Source organism: Danio aesculapii, chromosome 3 (assembly GCF_903798145.1).
Source record: "Danio aesculapii chromosome 3, fDanAes4.1, whole genome shotgun sequence".
Classification (NCBI taxonomy): Eukaryota; Metazoa; Chordata; class Actinopteri; order Cypriniformes; family Danionidae; genus Danio; species Danio aesculapii.
In genome coordinates this window covers 16,153,983-16,174,376 of record NC_079437.1, presented here as the reverse complement: position 1 = coordinate 16,174,376, position 20,394 = coordinate 16,153,983, and the positions used below count along the sequence as shown (strand labels likewise).

Here is a 20,394-nt window from a genome sequence, read left to right as displayed (position 1 = left end):
GATATAAAAGACGGTAGAATTCTTTAAGCAATCAAAATTACAATAAAACTATTTTTATATGAATGAAAATGTTTGTAGCATAATAAAAATAATAAAAAGAAATTATTTACAAATATATATTTGGGTTGTTGACATGACCGTGCATTTTCATGGTCACACATGACAAAAATGAATATAGTTAGTATAGGCATAATTTAAAATGCAGTAAATGTTTAAGTACTTCTTTGTTTTCCATCAACCGCTTGTTATAAAATATTTTACATTTATTTATTTGATACATTATGACATATGATACATTTATTTTTCCACTGAAAACCATGCCACATGGTGTGACACTATAAATGCTAATTTTAAAACAGCAATTCCACTGAAAACTTTAATTAGTTGAAGGACCCTATTGAAGATCATGTGACTGAAGCTTTGTTGTCCTTTGGTATGACACCCCTATTTATTGAAAATGTCCAACAAATTATAGACAAAAAAGAAAACAACATTATTTTTTTATAAAATAAATAGCCCTATATGTAGATAAATGCCCAACAATGAAGAAATAAATAAATTGTATAGAAATTAAAGGTGAGTGGAATAACTTTCAAACGAGTAGCTCTTGTTGAACCACTTAAAATCGTCAATTTTCTAAGTTACAAGCCACTAAATGAAAGTAGCTTCCCTGATACTGTACCCAAGATCTTCCTGTTTCTGTTTTAATTAGATATGGGTCTTTTCATTGTGGACTATCCAATTATCACCACTTGGCTCTAACAATGACGGTATTCAATAACCGTGTAGGTCTCAGAAAGCTATAATTAGTCCATTGAAAGTAGATGTGACCCAGATCTGCGCACACAAACTGTCCTCCATCTGATGATGCTGGTTTGATATCAAACTCTGATGAGGGCTTTTACGCTCCGAAAAAAAGTTAATTGGGGCTCTCTCTGTACCTTTTACATTGTTCTTTTCTGAACTCAGCAGAACACTTTATTACAAATATATAAAAACACCGGGTACAAGGAACATTTGGGGTGTTTGCAGATATTAATGAAACATTATTTGAGGCCAAACCATTTGGTGCTTTGTATGTCAGGATAGTCATTTTAAAAACGGCAAGGTTTTCAAAATTTGGAAACAGGGATAATATACTGTAGTCGCATGATCCGGTGCCATCTAAGATTCTAGCATCTAGCCTCAAATTTTGTACATAAGAGTGGATTGGGATACTCAGGCTAAGAGTAGTCTATGTGAGAGACAACAAATGATGGTCCTATTAGCCTATTGGTTCTATTTAGTCAGTGTAGTAAGAAAGCTCAATAAAGGCCACATAGGAAGATTAAATTAACTTAAATTAACTTAAATTACATTGCTCCAGGTAGGTTTCCCGGCATGTTTCACATGACAAATCCATTAGAGGGCGCTGTCTACATTTTTGTGATAGTTTTGTTATATGTAGGGATGCACCGTTACTGATACCAGTATAGGGTATCGGGTCAATACTTGGTTAAAATACTCGTATCGTACATGAAATGCCGATACCACGCACCAATACCACTCAACACTATTTCACTATGTGGATGTGATTTATTGTCCAACAACCTGACTAAAATATCTTAATGTATTAATTAATGTTTCATATATTAATAGGTTCGTCCTTATAAACAATTTGTTTATAAAATACATTATTAAAGAATCTACAGGTATAGGCTACTAATGAATAAACCAAATATCTATTGATCTTATCCACCCGTGACCCACCCATACACTGAAAAAAATTATTCAAAGATGATTCCATGGATTTACTAAATTTTTTTTACGTTAAGTGGTTGTAAACAATTTATTTGAGCTGAATTTAAACAATCAAATTAAGTTGAACATTGCTCAATTTAATTTGTTTGTTTAAATTCAACACAAATAAATTGTTTGCAACAGTTTTGCATGCAACACTTTTTTCAGTGTAGCTAAACATCATGTAGCCTACTTTTTAATTACCTGACCCACGGATTAACGGCAGGACTCGTGAATATAATGAAGAACCGCGCAATACAGGGTTTTTTTCCGTCCCCAATATGCAATGTCAAGAGAGTGACTCCATAAGGTAACATATACTGCACACACTCGATTATGTAATGTGTGAAGTCGTGGAAGCGTGTCAGCTCAAGGATAAGTTTTTCTTTAAATGTCCATGCTTAATCGGTAATCGATCATTAGAGTTATCAACAAAGTGTGTACATTTTTGGCTTGGAATAGCCTTTTGTCAAAGAGTTTTGCGTTCATCCCTGCTACAGGCAAACAAACCATCTTTTCAAATTAATTGCACTTTCATTGGAACCAAATCTAAGAAGTATCGGAATCGGTACTCGGTATCAGTGAGTACACAAATAAAAGTATTCGTATCGGTTTGTAAAAAAGTGGTATCGCTTCATCCCTAGTTATATGCATATTTACTTTTTGAGAATATGTCGCTGTAAATATTATTAATGTGAAAAGGAACAAAATTTGTTAGCATAATACTGCCAAGTAACATTTGTTATACCTAGAAATTTCACTCAAATGTATGTTGAAGTATGTTTTTGCATTTTTACTAATATAAACACACATTTCCAGTGAGCCTGTGTTGAATATAAAACAGAAACTCAAGATCTGTGTAAACACTTGAGTCATATGCTCCACAGCACCTATTTCAGAGCTACATCCCTATAGGGTGGTTTGTTGGGTCTCACCTCGTTGGCGTTGATGCCATTGTTGACAGACCAAGTGGTTTGGAAGTACTCCAGCATGCGCTGCTTGAGCTGCTGCGGCAGGCGATGCACACGGATAAAGTCCTTCAGATCCTTCATGCGCGTGTGGTAGAGAGAACGGCGAGAGTACATGCGCTGGATGATGGCGGTCACGTTTCCAAACACCACCGCATGCATCAGAGCTGCAAGAAGAGCAGAGAGAGTCTCAAAATACTTGGCAGACTGAATCATCTCAGTGAACAATATGTTCTACATCTTAAATTAGATTTAGAATACATAATTAGTTATAGTTACTATTTAATAATTAAATTACATGATTATAAAAGTAACTAATTACCTGCTACTTTGTTACTATTTAAAAGAAAAATGTCAAAAGCAAACAATGTTGGAGAATGCAACAAAATGGACACTGAATTGCATAAATTATCATTATAAAACATTCTACCCTATTGTATACTTAATGTTAATCAATGTGCAGAGACACCTATCAAATGTTATATTTTATTATAAATATTATCATTTCTATGGTGGAACAATAAAACATAATTGATGGTTTAGAACTTTTATTATTGACCACAACTGGCTAACAAATAAGTTTTAAAAAATAAATGGCTCAGTCTAGATATTTAAAAGCATCACTTGCATTTTTAGCCAATCATTATACGTTATGTGGTTATCCCACCCCTCCATACACACAAGAGCAGGCATCAGAGCTGCGATAAGAGCAGAAAGCGTCTCAAACTACTTGGCAGTCTGAATCATCTCAGTGAACAATATGTTTTACATCTTAAATTAGATTTCTAAAAACATTATGAAATTGTTTTTTTTTTTTTTGTTTTTTTTTTTACAAAAACTTTTCTTGCATAATATAGAGTATTGTAATCAGTGGTGGGCATGTCACTTAAAAAGGTTATGTTATAGCTACTAGTTATTTCTCACAAATAGTAACTGAGTTAATAACTGAATTGTATGATTATAAAAGTAACTAATTATCAGGGAAAGTAACTACTGCGTTACTATTTAAAAGAAAAATGTCAAAAGCAAACAATGTTGAACAAAATGGACACTGAATTACATAAATTATCATTATAAAACATTCTACCCTATTGTACACTTAATTAATGTTAATCAATGTGCAGAGACACCTTTCAAATGTTATATTTTATTATAAATATTATCATTTCTATGGTGGAACAATAAAACATAATTGATGGTTTATAACTTTTATTATTGACCACAACTGGCCAACAAATAAGTTTAAAAAAATAAATGACTCAGTCTAGATATTTAAAAGCATCACTTGCATTTTTAGCCAATCATTATCAGTTAAGTGGTTGTCCCACCCCTACATACACCAGCGCAAGCATCAGAGCTGCCAGAAGAGGAGAAATCGCCTCAAACTACTTGGCAGACTGAATTATCTCAGTGAACAATATGTTTTACAACTGTATGTTAGATAAAATAGATACTGAGTTACATATATTATATTATATTATATTATATTATATCATATTATATTATATTATATTATATTATATTATATTATATTATATTATATTATATTATATTATATTATATTATATTATATTATATTATATTATAAAACATTCTACTCTATTTTATACTTAATGTTAATCAATGTGAGGAGACACCTATCAAATGTTACATTTTATTATCATTTCTAGAGTGGAACAATAAAACATAACAGATGGTTTATAACTTTTAATATTTACCACAACTGGCCAACAAATAAGTCTAAAATTAAATGGCTCAGTCTAGATATTTAGCATCACTTGCATTTTTAGCCAATTATTATCAGTTATGTGGTTGTCCCACCCCTACACACACCAGCGCAAGCATCAGAGCTGCCAGAAGAGCAGAAAGCGTCTTGAATTACTTGGCAGTCTGAATCATCTCATTGAACAATATGTTCTACATCTTAAAATAGATTTCTGAAAACTTTCTGAAACTGTTTCTTTTTTTCTCAATGGATATGAGAAAGAGGCTCGTCTGACCTACAAACAAGCTAATTATACACTGAAATAAGCGCTGGTGAACACACCCCCGATGAGCATGGTGCAGATGGAGAAGATCTTCTCGGCATCTGTGTTGGCACAGACGTTTCCGAAGCCGACGCTAGTCAGACTGCTCAATGTGAAGTAGAGCGAAGCGATGTAGGCGCTGCGCAGAGACGGCCCACCAACTGTACCATTTGTGTATGGAGTCTCCAGACGTTTGCCCAACTCCTGCAGCCAGCCTAGAGAGGACGGGGAGAGTAGAAATGGAGGACAAATAGTTTAGGGATTGAAACTTCAACTTCATATTAACTTTAATTTTGTGGACTTCAGTGAAGCTGACAAATAATATGCACTACTGTGAAATAGTTTTTGTGTAAATGGAAAGCAGATATTTTAAACTGTCATGATATTTCACTAATGATATAACCATTTAATATTAGAGTTGTATTGTATTTATATACAATAAATCCAGCCTTGTTGAACATCAAACTCAATCACCAATAACATAAATAATCAAGCATAATCAGTATTTTGCCACACTGCAAAAAAAGAGTTTGAGTTTTTGTCTTGTTGCTAAAAAAAGAAAACTAGAGATTTAAAAAAAAAGAAATTATGATATGTTCCTTAAAAATGGGCTAAATAATCTGCTAGAGGTTTAGGTAAAATAATCTGAATTCAAACTGAAAACAAGATTATTATATTTACCCCACTGGCAGATTATTTAGCTTGTTTTAAGGAAAGACTCATCTAAATTTGACTTCCTATTTCTGAAAACAAATCAATGTTTTTTTACTTGTCTGGAAAATACTTCATGATTTAAGGAACAAGACAAAAACGTTAAGTAAGAAAATATTTTTTTCAGCGCAGCACAAATTTTCAGCCCACAAGAATAGATTTTTGTTTAAAATATTAATTAATATCTAGAATAAATAAATAAGCACTAGAACTTCAAAGGAAGTGATCTTTTCTACATTTTGCTGTATTAACTTTAAATAATAAACAAACAACTGTAGTAGTGACTTTTCATTAAAACTACAAATAGACAAATACCTGCAATATTGAGAGAAATAGATTGAGCTTATACCTTAAAAAACGGTGTAAACTGATCTTTATATGTATTTGTTCATGTTATATGTTGTTATATGTATTTGTGACTTAAGGACAAATGTGACCAGTCAACTGTTCATTTAAGATCCGATGATTGTATTTTTTTTACATTTATTATTATTATTATTATTATTATTATTATTATTATTATTATTATTATTATTATTATTATTACTTCCTTAAAAAGAAGTACAAATAAAGTATTAATGAATGTAAATATAACCTGACAAAAACAACCTTCTGCACAATATACAGTACTATAAGCAGTCAGAGCTTTTGTAGTAAAGGTTAGTGTTATGGTTCAGGTAAATAAAAAGGTAAACCCTTAATAAAAAGGTAAACTACAAAGTCCCTTACCGATATCCCAGGTCAGGGGGTCGTTGCTGGCAAGCTCTTGGCGTCCAATGACATACCACACACATGCCAACCAGTGTGCCAGGAGGGCAAACACGGACATCAGCAGGGTCAGGACCACAGCGCTGTACTGAGAATAGCCATCCAGCTTCTGTAGCAAACGCAGGAGACGCAGCAAACGCACCGTCTTCAACAAGTGCACCAGTGACGTCTGAAAAATAAACACACACACACAACGATAAACAGATGGAAGATAATCATTTCTCAGGCAAACACACCCAGGTTGATTGGGATGTACTAGTATTTATACGTTTTATCATACATGAAACTACAGATAGGAATAATTGTCGACAGGCTGTCTTTCGTGAACATTAACCATGGATTTATTTTAGCAAAATTGTAATAAACATGTTTTTTTATTTGTATATTTTGTATAGTTTTACTGCAAATATCATGTAAGATTTGAGATACCACAGATACTTTGACAATACAAGCTTGGGCTGGCTCCACACCCCACCAGGTGGGAATGTGGGAAAGTTCACTCCTCTCTTTTCCTTCATTTACGTTTGAAGCATCTCCCGCACTCCCTACTGTTCACTCACCCTCAACTTCATCCAACTCACACAGAATGGTCATCTTTTTAAAATATTAATGTTCGATATCAATCCAAGTGACTTTATCTAACATTATATTACATACATTACATACATGTTTGACATCATTTGCGACTAGTACAAGGGTCTCATTCCCTCAGAAATAGACATAATCAAAACAATAGATATATAACTTCAGGTATCTTTTGAACCACTGCTAAGGGTGTGCCTTTACCTAGGGCCTCTATTCAAATTACCATTTGTTCACTATAGGCAGTAACTCTTTAGATCTAACATGCCACTAAATGTAAATGCCTTTTGTTGTTCCACAAATATCCCTCCTTTAAGGAGATTCTTGGTTTGACTATTTAACAGAAAGTGTCAAGAGTTTCAGGACGATACTCATGCTTCATATTATGTTTATTTTGAAGTCAGGTATGCATCTTTTGACCTTAGATTTATCTTTGAGAATTTGATGTCTTGTATTGATTGTTTATAAACTGAATAATTGGCATAATACGCATTTACCTGACTAATAAATTTATCTTGTATTATCAACTCTAGTAAATTACTCTAAAAACTTACAAACTAGTTGCGATTTTAAATCGTAATGCAATCGAGACCTGTCTGGAACTACTTTAGCTGTGTGTTTATTGGAAAATAATTGCACACTTAGAATGTTCATCAGCCAATCGGAATCAAGCATTCAACAGATCAGTCACAAAAGTAATAGTATGTCCAGTATTTACAGTTTTAACATGTATTCTCACCACTGAGATGTTGAATAAATAGAGCAGGTCAAAGGGCAGAGCAGCGATGAGGTCCAGGATGAACCAGGTAGTACAGTAGTGCAAACAAATCGAGCGAGTATCATAAACCACCTGACCTGCAGGCCCAACGTAAGTGGTTCGGAAATTCAGAATAATATCTAGAAAAAGAAAAAAAGAATAATGATTAGTACTTGTTTCACAGCATTTGAAAATTCAATAATAATAATAATAATCATAAACAGTGTTCTTTCTAGGCAAATATTGACTGTGGATGCATGAATATTAAAAACATGCTAATTAGAGTGACGAAGCCTTGTACAGTACATGCTGGACTCAATAAATATTCATGATTCTTGTTCTGTGCAGATCCTTATTAAGCGGTACATTTAGTCCCATCAATTAATTCTTTTACCACATCTGTGTTCATGGGGTTTATTAAAACGACCACTGGCTTCGGGTCACAGTGGGGCGTTTTTTTTTAATAACAGAGATTTATGGCAAGATTTACTAACAGTTTACGCCAACACAGCTCTCTTTTGCCATTTAGTGTCAGGATTTGCTAAAGATTAAAATTTATTAATAAAAAATATTTTGGGAAACTATTACTTTAATACACTTCAAAATAGAGTATCTTTCAAACTGATAGCATTAATACCTGGATTATTTGCAAAATATACTGTACAGATTACCACATTCTACATATTATGTTGTTTCTAAATGATAACGTTGAGTAGTGTATTTTACCGTGTTTACATTGTTTACTGTCTGTATATGCTCACAGTTTCTTGCATTGTTAATACAAAATTTGCGCACACTTTTTTGTAGACTGTATTCAATTTTATAGCTCTGTATCTTTTATGCAACTTTTAACTCTAACCTCACTAATTAGTCTAATGATTTGGTCATAATGAGTGTTCAGTAATTGACACACTGATTTAAATGATCCGATTAGAATGAATCTCCAGTTAATTCACTAATTGGAAATATTTGGTCACAATTCAATTTAATTTTCTATGAATCTTCAGTTAATGATACGCTGATTCAAATGATCCAGTCAGAAAGAATCTCCAGTTAATGATTCACTAATTGGAAATATTTGGTCACAACGAATCTCTGGTTAATGATTAACCAATTGGAAATATTCGGTCATAATGAGTCTCCAGTTAATAACACACTGATTCAAATGATTCTATCAGAATGAATCCCCAGCTAATGATTCACTAATAGGAAATATTTGGTCATAATGAGTCTCCAGGTCATGACATACTGATTCAAATGATTTGATCAGAATAAATCTCCAGTGACTGACTCACTAATTGGAATTAATTGGTCAGAATGAGTCTCCAGGAAATGACACGCTAACTTAAATGATTCGATCAGAACAAAACTCTAGTTAATGACCTACTAATTCTAATTATTTGGTAAGAATCAGTCTCCAGTTAAAAACACACTGATTCAAATGATGAATGATTCACAAATTGGAAATATTTGTAAACAATGAGTCTCCAGTTATGACCAATCCACATTGATTCAAATGATTCAATCAGAATGAATCTCCAGCTAATGACACACTAATTGGAAATAATTGGTCACAGTGAGTCTCCAGTTATAACCAATCCACACTGATTCAACTGATTCAATCAGAATTTATCTTCAGTTAATGATTCACTAATTGGAAATATTTGGTCAAAACAAATCATCAGTTAATAACACACTGATTCAAATGATTCGATCAAAATGAATCTCCAGTTAATGATTCACTAATTGGAAGTATTTGGTCACAATTCAGTTCAATTTTCTATGAATCTTCAGTTAATGATACAGTGATTTAAATGATCCAGTCAGAAAGAATCTCCAGTTAATGAATCACTAATTGGAAATATTTGGTCAGAATGAGTCCCCAGCTGATGACCCACTGATTCAAAGGATTCAATAAGAATGAATCTCCAGTTAACGATTCACTAATTGGAAATATTTGGTCACAATGAATCTCCAGTAAATGATTAACCAATTGGAAATATTTGGTCATAATTAGTCTCCAGTTAATAACACATTGATTCAAATGATTCTATCAGAATGAATCCCCAGCTAATGATTCACTAATTGGAAATATTTGTTCAGAACAAATCATCAGTTAATAACACAATGAATCAAATGATTCGATCACAATGAATGACAATGATTCACTAATTGGAAATACTTGGTCATAATGAGTCTCTAGTTAACAAAACACTGATTCAAACGGTCCAGTCAGAACGAATCACCAGTTAATGATTCACAAATTGGAAATATTTGGTCACAATGAGTCTCCAGTTATGACCAATTCACACTGATTCAAATGATTTGATCAGAACAAATCTCCAGTTAATAATTTACTAATTGTAAATATTTGGTCAAAACAAATCTCCAGTTAATAACACACTGATTCAAATGATTCGATCAGAATGAATCTCCAGCTAATGATTCAATAATTGTAAATATTTATTCAGAACAAATCTACAGTTAATAACACACTGAATTAAATTATTCTATCACAATGAATCACAATGATTCACTAATTGTAAATATTTGGTCATAACGAGTCTTAAGTTAATAACACACTGATTCGAATGATTCAATCAGAATGATTCTCCAGTTAATGATTCACTAATTGGAAATATTTGTTCAGAAAAAAATCTACAGTTAATAACACACTGAATCAAATGATTCGATCACAATGATTCACTAAATGGAAATATTTGGTCATAATGAGTCTCCAGTAAATAACACACTGACTCAAATGATCTGATCAGAACAAATCTCTAGCTAACAAGTCACTGATATAAATGATTGAGTAAGAATGAGTCTCCACTTAACAAGTTACTGATTGAAATTATCCAGTGGTCTGGTAAAAGCAATTCACCAAATTAAGAGTGACTCAAAATGGTCCAAATCTTGATGATGATGGCTGAAAGGGTAAACTTAGATAATACTAAGGACTGTGCTCTTAATCAAATTTGCCTTATTCATTAAATCTCCCAGATCATATTGGCAGTGTGTATTTGATAGACAGTTTCAGCAGGAGCTGAAGGTGTATTTTTTCACTTTGTAACAAGGTGAGAAAGCTCAGAGGATGTCAGAAGTTAACACTGTTTAAAAATGGAACAGAGGTGGAAATGAGCCCTGAAAACAGCATACCGAGGATGAAGAGCATCTCCACTGCTATATCACTGACGATGGTGGTCCTGGAGCTGGAGTCACAGTCTGGGCTCTCAAGTTGGCTGTCATCTGGGGTGGAGAAGCAGACATTATAGGGGACGGTGACAGCCACGTAAAATGTGGCAAGGAGGATCAACCAATCCCACATGGCCTTGCACACGCTGTAATGAAGCAAAATGAAGCGAGATTTCTGCACCGACGCCACCTTGTATTCGGGGAGAGTTGGCTGCGAAAACACATTCTGTGGAATACATGAAAAGAAACATTTTAAATGTAGAGTTGAAATCAGAATTATTAGCCCTCCTGAATTCAGACCCCCTGTATATTTTTTGTTTCACAATTTCTGTTTAATGAAAGGAAGATTTTTTTCCAGCACATCTCTAAACATAATAATTTTATTAACTAATAATTGATTTATTTTATCTTTGCCATGAAAAATATTTGACTAGATATTTTTCAAAGTGCTATTATTCAGCTTAAAGTGCAATTTAAAGGCTTAACTAGGTTAACTAGGTTCATTAGGCAAGTTATTGTATAACAATGGTTTGTTCTGTTGACAAACAAAAAATATTGCTTAAGAGGGTTAATAATATTGACCTTAAAATGTTTTAAAACAATTAAAAACTGCTTTTATAGCTGAAATAAACCAAATAAGACTTTTCTCCAGAAGAAAAAATATTATAGGAAATACTGTGAAAAATTCCTTGCTCTGTTAAACATCACTTGAAAAATATTTGAAAAAGCAAAACACAAAAACATTGTTTAATAAAAACCTCTACATTTCAGGAAAAGAAAAGCAAGATATAATCTTGGATGTAATTACATTATATTAAGAGCCTCTCAAGTAGAAGTATTTCTTTATTGTGTGTACAAGCAAATTACGTCTCTGCAGTTGGTGGCATAGTTAAAGGCATAGTTCACCAAAAAATCTAAATGTCCCTCCCATTTATCATCATTCAAGTGGTTCTAAATTGTTAAGATGTTCTTTCCACAACCCAAGGTATTCGGAGGAATGTTGGCACACAGCAGCCATTGACATTCAAAGTAGGAAAAAAAAAACAGCATGGAAGTCACAAGATGTTTCCATCCACTTATTTTTATGCGCATATAGCATTTTTTTTTTGCAATATTGCCTAATGGAAACACCGAGAGGTGAATACATTTTTTAAATTGTGCATAAAAAGAATGTATGTGCGCAACTGAGTACAATAAACTTTTTTATCTGTGGAGCCAGATCAGTCCTAAAAATAACATTTTACAAAATATTATTCATACATCCATTTACAAAATCCAATTTGTAAGTTCAAAAGCCAATTTGTAAATACACAAATCCAATTTGTAAATTCAAAACACGATTCGTAAATACACAAATCAAATTTGTAAATTCAAAACACCATTTATAAATACACAAATCCAGTTCGTAAATTAAAAAACATGACTCGTAAATACACAAATCAATTTAGTAAATTCAAAACACGATTTAAAAATACACACAAATCCAATTCATTTGGCCAAAATATTTATATTTATTATATTATATTTTATTTATATTATAAATATTTATATTTATTTATTTATATTTATAAATATAATATTTACAAATTGTGTGTTGTATTTATGAATTGTGTTTTTAATTCACAAATTGCATTTTGTAAATGTGAATTGTGCTGTGCATGTATGAATTTTATATCGTAAATGTATTACTTTTGAGACTGATCTGGCTCCATATTTATCTCATAAGAAAAAAATGTGCACAAACTACAATGGAAGTACATTTACCCACATTTATCAAATAAACTCCGACATCAAAAGATGTGATTTATTTTTAACAAGCACACATTGCCAATTTATACAGTGTAATGGCAATCCGCCTTTCTTTTGGAACTGGGATCTTATGGGATTGGATTAAAGGACAAACCAGCATTGTTCCTGTTGATTCATTAGTTAGAAACGCTGCTTTATTTGCAAATGTTTATGCAATTTTATTGTTTTTTTGCATAAATACCAAGTCTAATTAGCATCTTTGGATGGAAACATAACCAATGGCTTCTGCTTCCCAACATTCTTCAAAATATCTTCATCTGTATTCAATAGAAGAAAAAAGCTTGAACAAGTGGAGAGTTAGTTAATGATGACAGAGTTTAAAATTTGGAATGTACTATCCCTTTAAGTGTTGTTATAAACCTCAAAGCGCATCTACAATTTCTACTCGGTAATTCATTTTTTAGGCTGACTTTAATCCGAATATTCTTCAATATGTCTCTCTTTTGTGCGAATGTGTGCCATGCTGTGCCCACGTCATTGGAGCTTTTAAATTAACTGTTGACCCAGCATGCACCAAATGTGCAATGTGCACGTGCTGTTGCCTCATTAAAACATACAAAAAAAAGAAAGAAGTGTAGCTCAAGAGAAGTTGCTTCTTGCTACATCAGTCATGAACCAGTAAGAAAAACACATGCTTATGATGGACAGAGATGGTCTGCTGTGCTACAAAAAAGTGACCTTGATGTAAAGTTTTGTTCTAACAATCCAAACTGAATGAAGTTAACTTTGAAAGAGTATAATTAAAAATGTAGATGTTTACAGCAAAACTCTCATCTTCATGGAAATGATGCTTGTTTCTCATGAAGACTATCTGGTGCCTTAAGAAATGGTGATATCCAACAGTTTAAAGATACCTGTGCTGTGAGCAATAAGCTGAATGTGGATTCAGTCTTTCTGCCATACAAGGAACTGAACATCACTTCAAAGCCAAATCAAAAGGTTTTTCTAACTTTAGCTTTTGCTTCCGGAAGGTTCATTGACTCTCCACACCTGGAGCATTCAGAAAGATTATCTGGGAAAAAAATATATAGCTTGGCATTCTGAATAGGTGCAGGTACAGCTCATAATGACACACAACAGAAACATTGGTAACGCTTCACAAAAAGGGACATGACAAATTATGTTTAAAATGTAAATTACACTTTATTATTATTATTATTATTGAGCAATTCCAGCGTTATGGATGTGACATTTGCAGTGAAAGCTCACGGAGAAAGTATATGTTAACATTATATTATAGCTTCTGCTTCCGAAGCTATAACCACAGAGTTGTGATATTAGAAAAATATCAATCCATAAGCACTTTTTTAGATTTTTAATAAGGAAAACAAACATGCATTATAGGTGTGACAAAAAAAGTTTACAGTATACAACATACTTTGTAGAAATTCTATTAAATGTCTATTAATTCTTGAATATTTTTACAGTCTTGTAAATACAAGCCTACTCAAAAAACTATTTGTCTTAAAACTTGGCAAAGTTGACATGCATGGAATTGCTCATAATTATTAGTCAAGGTATTCGCTAATTAAGAGCTACCTTTAATCACAACTTGAGTCATTCATGTGTGAATAATGGCTACCTTAATTGCTAGTTGGTGTTTGTTGATTAATGTATTAATTAACACTTTAGTTAAAGCTAAATGTAACTTGCTCTTTGAGAAAGAATCTTAATTAACAAATGACTTTACTTGGAGGGCATCATTATTATTAACTCATTCTTAACAATTCATCAACTCTTGTGTTTAAACGTACACTTTTTTATGTAGACAGAAAACTTTTGTATTGTTTTTCAGTGTAAGTATGCATTTTGATGGATGTGCATGACTATTACGTTTAAACACAGCATTTAAGAATGAGTTATAAATAATGCACCCCCCAAGTAAAGTCATGACATGTTACATTAACAGATACTATGTTCATATTAGCCATTATTTACACATGAATAATGCTATTTAGTTTGCATTGTAATACATCCCTATTCATGTATTGATATTATAAAGGGTTACTGAAGCATTTAATATCTTCTCTAAAATGCCAGGGCTACTCTTAATGTCAACTGTATTTTCACCACAAGGCTGTCTTCAAATTTATTATCTGAATCTCATTCATTTGCATAGTAATAATGTTTTTGTTGTATTCCCATGCAGCTATTGCATTAAAATACATATATTTTATACAGGACAGTGTTTCAGATTGATTTAAATAATCTTATTTAATGGTTTTAATGAATTTAATGATTCATCAAAAGAATCAGTCCATAACAGTTCTTTGTTTAGGGAATCAGACAACAGTGATAGTGCTGAACTGTATGTTTGTGTTTCACTAAAACAAACGGTTTCATTTGCTCATGAACTGGACTACAATGGTCGAGGTTTATGCTTTATGAATCACTAAAAGAACTGGTTAATAAGAGTCATTTGTTCATGATGTGAACTACACTTGGATACATTTTACAATCAACTACATAACCCGCAGCTAAACTACCATAGTACTACGCATCATTTGGGAAATGTAAGATGTTGTGACAAGTGTTTCTCAAAACTTTCAGATCCATAGTTTTGAACCACATTATTTAGGCAGACACGATTATTTATTTATTTATTTATTTATTTATTTATTTATTTATTTATTTATTTATTTATTTATTTATTTATTTATTTATTTATTTATTTATTTATTTATTTATTTATTTATTTATTTATTTATTTATTTCATTTTGGTAAAAATGTTTTACTTATTTTCCATGCATACTTAATTGAAACATGTCAACTAAGCTAGTATCTCTCAATAAACCATATATGGTCAAATAATAATGTATAAACTATTTACATTTATTTGTTGCATATAATCACATTTAGATTTAGAAATTATTATTAATAATAAAAAATATTATTTTTGTTTTGGGAAACACATTCATGGTCAAGTTAAATGTCTTTGATTCACTAAAAGAACTGTCTCATAAGAGTCATTTGTTCATGATGTGAACTACACTTGAATACATTATACTATCAATGACATAACCCGCAGCTAAACTACCATAGTACTATGCATCATTTGGGAAATGTAAAATGTTATGACAAGTGTTTCCCAAAACTTTCAGATCCATAGTTTTGAACCACATTATTTAAGCAGACACGATTATTTATTTATTTATTTATTTATTTATTTATTTATTTATTTATTTATTTATTTATTTATTTATTTATTTATTTATTTATTTATTTATTTATTTATTTCATTTTGGTAAAAATGTTTTACTTATTTTCCATGCGTACCTAATTGAAACATGTCAACAGAGCCAATATTTACAACAGCTAAAACGTATAGGCTAGTATCTCTAAATAAATCATATATGGTCAAATAATGATGTATAAACTATTTACATTTATTTAGGCTAGAATAAAAGCTGTTTTTAATTTTTGAAAACCATTTTAAGGTCAATACTATTAGCCGCCTGAATTCTGAATAAAATTTAAACTCTGGTTTCCCATTCTTACTCAGTTATGTTGAAGATTTCGTTTTTCAGGTACAGTACATGCCGTTTTGAGTGCTCTTTTCATCACCGAAAGTTAATAGATGTGCCATTTTTTAATACAAAGCCAGTCGTTTGCATAACATTCATTAAAAAAAGAATGAAAACACGTTACATCACGACCTAAAAAAACGTAGGCGTTTATTTGTATGAAGTTTCAAACAGCAAGGACAGACTGTCCGATACAAAAGACTGATGTCTGAAATATTTTCTTCATGAAAGGAAGAACGAAATATTGAAATATTCGGACAGATATCAACATAATTGCGGTTATTCAATGAGTCTGACCTTTTCACATCAACAGCCAGACTTCTGTTTCACATTGTTAGCTGGAAGAACAAGGACGTTTACTCTTTACAAACGTTGATGTAAGGTCAGTTATTAGTACACAATGGCAGAAAAAAACAAACATCTCATCTTTAAATGCTGCATCTTGCATCTCACTGCCTTCCAGTAAAATAAAACAGCATATTTTAAAGCACAACATGTAAGATCTTTTCAATAAAATATCCAAAAACCACTAGAAGAGTTTAAAGCATTGAGACACAAGAACTTTTAATAAAGGTTAATTTTATTTAATTATTTATTCAATGAAGCATTGTAATTTTATATTTGATTATTACATTTATTTTTATGTATGTGAATACTATAAGGGTCAGGTGTGCCAGTAAGAAACAAAATTAAATCAAATGATCATATAAATAATTGAAGCATAAAATTGTATATAAATAAATCACAATTTAAATGGACAAATAAATAGACTTCTTATAATGTGTTTATGTAAATTGTGTTTTTCAATGTCATTTAATAAAGTAATAAAACAATGAATTTAAAAATAACTTTTAAATGTACAAATAATTAGACAATTGTATAAATGTTTATTTAATTCATGTTTAAAAGTATGGAGCCAGATCAAAGTAATACATTTACAAAATAAAATTGATACATGCACAGCACAACTCACATTTACAAAATGCAATTTGTAAATTCAAAGCACAGTTCATAAATACAACATGCAATTTGGGAATTCACAAGTAAAAATCCTAAATAATTTCACCAAATGAATTGGATGTGTGTATTAATGAATCATGTTTTGAAATGACGAATTGGATCTGTGTATTTATGAATCGTGTTTTGAATTTACTAATTGAATTTGTGTATTTTTGAACCGTGTTTTGAACTTACCAATTGAATTTGTGTATTTACGAATTGTTTTTGAATTTACAAATTGGATTTGTGTATTTACAAGTCGTGTATTGAAATTATACATTTGATTTGTGTATTTACAAATTGTGTTTTGAATTTACGAATTGGATTTGTGTATTTTTGAACGCATTTTGAATTTACTAATTGAATTTGTGTATTTACGAATCATGTTTTGAATTTACGAATTGGATTTGTGTATTTACGAATCGTGTTTTGAATTTACGAATTGGATTTGTGTATTTACGAATCGTGTTTTGAATTTACGAATTGGATTTGTGTATTTAAGAATCGTGTTTGGAAATTACAAATTGGATTTGTGCATTTATGAATTGTGTTTTAAATTCACAAACTGGATTTGTGTATTTACGAATCGTGTTTTGAACTTAAGAATTGGATTTTGTTAATGTGACGTGTTGTGAATATATGAAATATATTTTGTATGTCTATTATTTTTGAGACTGATCTGGCTCCAAATTAAAGTGCTTATTAATCAAACAATAATAAAGTATATTTATAAATCATTTTAAATTCATTTAAATGCACAATTGTAATAGCTTTTTTTAAAAGGGCATTTGACAAATGCTTTTCTTTCAATATTTGCAACTTAGTTTTCTTTTGCCACATGCTTTTCTTCAGTTAAAATTAAATTGAGTTTAAAAATGCCATTTTTGCCTACATTTTGCCTAAAGTCAAGCTAAACCCTATTTCACATGTAAATGAAAGAACACAGCAGTGTTTTCTATCTATAAGATTTGACCAGACCCTAAAGCACTGCCAATTTCATTTGTATCTTTGCTCTGCTGAATTTATTTAAGCTAGTCATTTATTTGTTTTATTTTATTTAGATATACTCCCCGACAGAGTCATCCTAATCCATCTAAATATATGAATTCTTTCCAAATATAGTGCTCAACATGAATATACCTCTCACTAATCTCTCATTTACATTAATATTTTCTACAGAAAGCTTTACAATATTTTATTTGAGCAGATACATTACATTAGTCAGCACTAAAGCCAAATCCGGAGCTAATCTAACAAAATAACTTATGATAACAATACAAAATTAGCACACCAAAATGTATATGTTAGGATGGGGGGGGGGGGGTTGAGAGAAGTTAGAATGATTCTAATGGCCCACGCACTTCTGGGACCCCCCAGAGCTACTATTTGGGGGCCCAATCCAATACCCCTACACCCCATGTAAGTCCATGACACCGCCCCAGCCCCTTCACGTTAGTCCGCAACACTGAATCAGACTCCAAATAACCCCCCACCCCGTCTTCATTTTCGTTCGACGACACTCCTTTCCCAAACCACCACCCTCCCCCCCCTGCTCTTAACTTTCGATCAAGACACCCATCCACCCCCCCTCTTCAATTTCATCTGTAGCACCCAATCCACCCCCCCCCCCCCAACCACCACCACCAATTTCGTTATCATCCGCAGTACCCCATTCCTCCACAGCCCCCCCCCCCCCCCAAAAAAAAAAAAAAATTGTCATAGGGCTGTACTGACTAGTGGCTGAACTTGTCCTCCACTTGTCACAAACCAGTTCCTTTCTTCTGTTAAATAAATTGTAGGTGTTTAATAGTACAAAATTTGTGCACTGGGTGTTCTTTTTAAACAACAAGGACAGGGTGTCCTATACATGGGACTGATGTCTGCAATATTTATTTTTAACACGAAAGAAAATACTTAGAAAAATGCTGAAACCACTGACTTTTATAGTATTTGTTTTTACGACTATTAAAGAAAAGGTTTGGAAGAACCTGATGGTGAGTAAATAGTGGGTAAATTGGCTTTAAGTGCACTTATGGCTTTAAGTGCACTTAACTTCAAGGTATATACAGGACTCATAAAGTTAAATCCAATACCTCTTAAGACTTCATGCAGTTTAAAGCATTCAGACCCAATAAACTGTATTGTTTGTAAGATAATTTTACTGGCTTATTTATCTAATACATTGTTTTACATTAGATTTTTTTTGTACCTGAATATTGTTAGACTCTCCAGAAAACCCTAAAGCACTGCTAATTTAATTAGTATCTTTGCTCTATTGTATGTATTTATGCTCGTCATTTGTTTATTATATTTTATTTAGATGCACTCCCTGACAAAATCATCCCAATCAATTTAAATAAATGTTTAATAATTATTTCCTTTACATAAGAAGATATTTAGAAAACCACTGACTTACATAGTATTTGTTTTTCCTACTACTAAATAAAAGGTTTGGAAGAATTTGAGGGTGAGTAAATAGTGGGTAAATATCTATTAAAATTCTTTTAGGTGAACTATGGCTTTTAGTGCAAAGTCAAGGTATATACAGGACTCATGGAGGTAAATTCAATACCTCTTAAGACTTCATGCAGTTTACAGCATTCAAACACACTAAATTGTAACGTTTGTAACTTAATTTTATTGAATTATCCAATACATTCTATTACATTAGATTATTATTATTCTTTTGTACCTGAATACTGCTAGAGTCTCCAGAAAACCCTAAAGCGCTGCTAATTTTATTTGTATCTTTGCTCTATTGTCTTTTTTTATGCTTGTCACTATATTTTATTCTATTTAGTCATCCTAATCAATCTAAATAAATTTGTAATAATTATTTCATTTACATAAGAAAATCTTAAGAAAAATGCTGAAACACTGACTTGCATAGTATTTGTTTTTACGACTAGTAAAGAAAGGTTTGGAAGAATTTTGGAAGAGGGTGAGTAAATAGTGGGTAAATATCTATTTTTATGTGAATTATGGTTTTAAGTGCACTTAACTTCAGGGTATATACAGGACTCATGGAGTTAAATTCAATACCTCTGAAGACCCTTTTAAGAGTCGTTCCATATATTTTAAGACCTCATTGTCACTTTAGGTGTTAACTGTTAACATTAGTGACATTTGAACTGTTTTAGCAGATCTACTAAATGCCGACTGCAAGAAAGCACAACTAAAGAGTCTTGTTTTATTAACTCATCTTTAATTCAGATGGGTGGGAACGAAGCACAAGGTATTTATTTTCATAAGAAAGAGAAATAAGAAACAACTA

At 31.8% G+C, this 20,394-nt stretch overlaps 1 protein-coding gene across 1 annotated transcript in view; it reads right to left on the bottom strand.

Moving 5' to 3' along the window:
* The window catches only part of kcnh4a (potassium voltage-gated channel, subfamily H (eag-related), member 4a), a 56,383-nt gene that overhangs the window by 12,690 nt on the left and 23,299 nt on the right, over positions 1-20,394 (bottom strand). The window contains exons 5-9 of the mRNA XM_056450442.1: positions 10,752-11,013; positions 7,575-7,732; positions 6,215-6,422; positions 4,795-4,989; positions 2,715-2,914 (exon numbers count right to left, since the gene is read on the bottom strand). Coding sequence (XP_056306417.1) covers positions 2,715-2,914; positions 4,795-4,989; positions 6,215-6,422; positions 7,575-7,732; positions 10,752-11,013 — 1,023 coding nt within the window. The remainder of the gene's footprint in view (positions 1-2,714; positions 2,915-4,794; positions 4,990-6,214; positions 6,423-7,574; positions 7,733-10,751; positions 11,014-20,394) is intronic.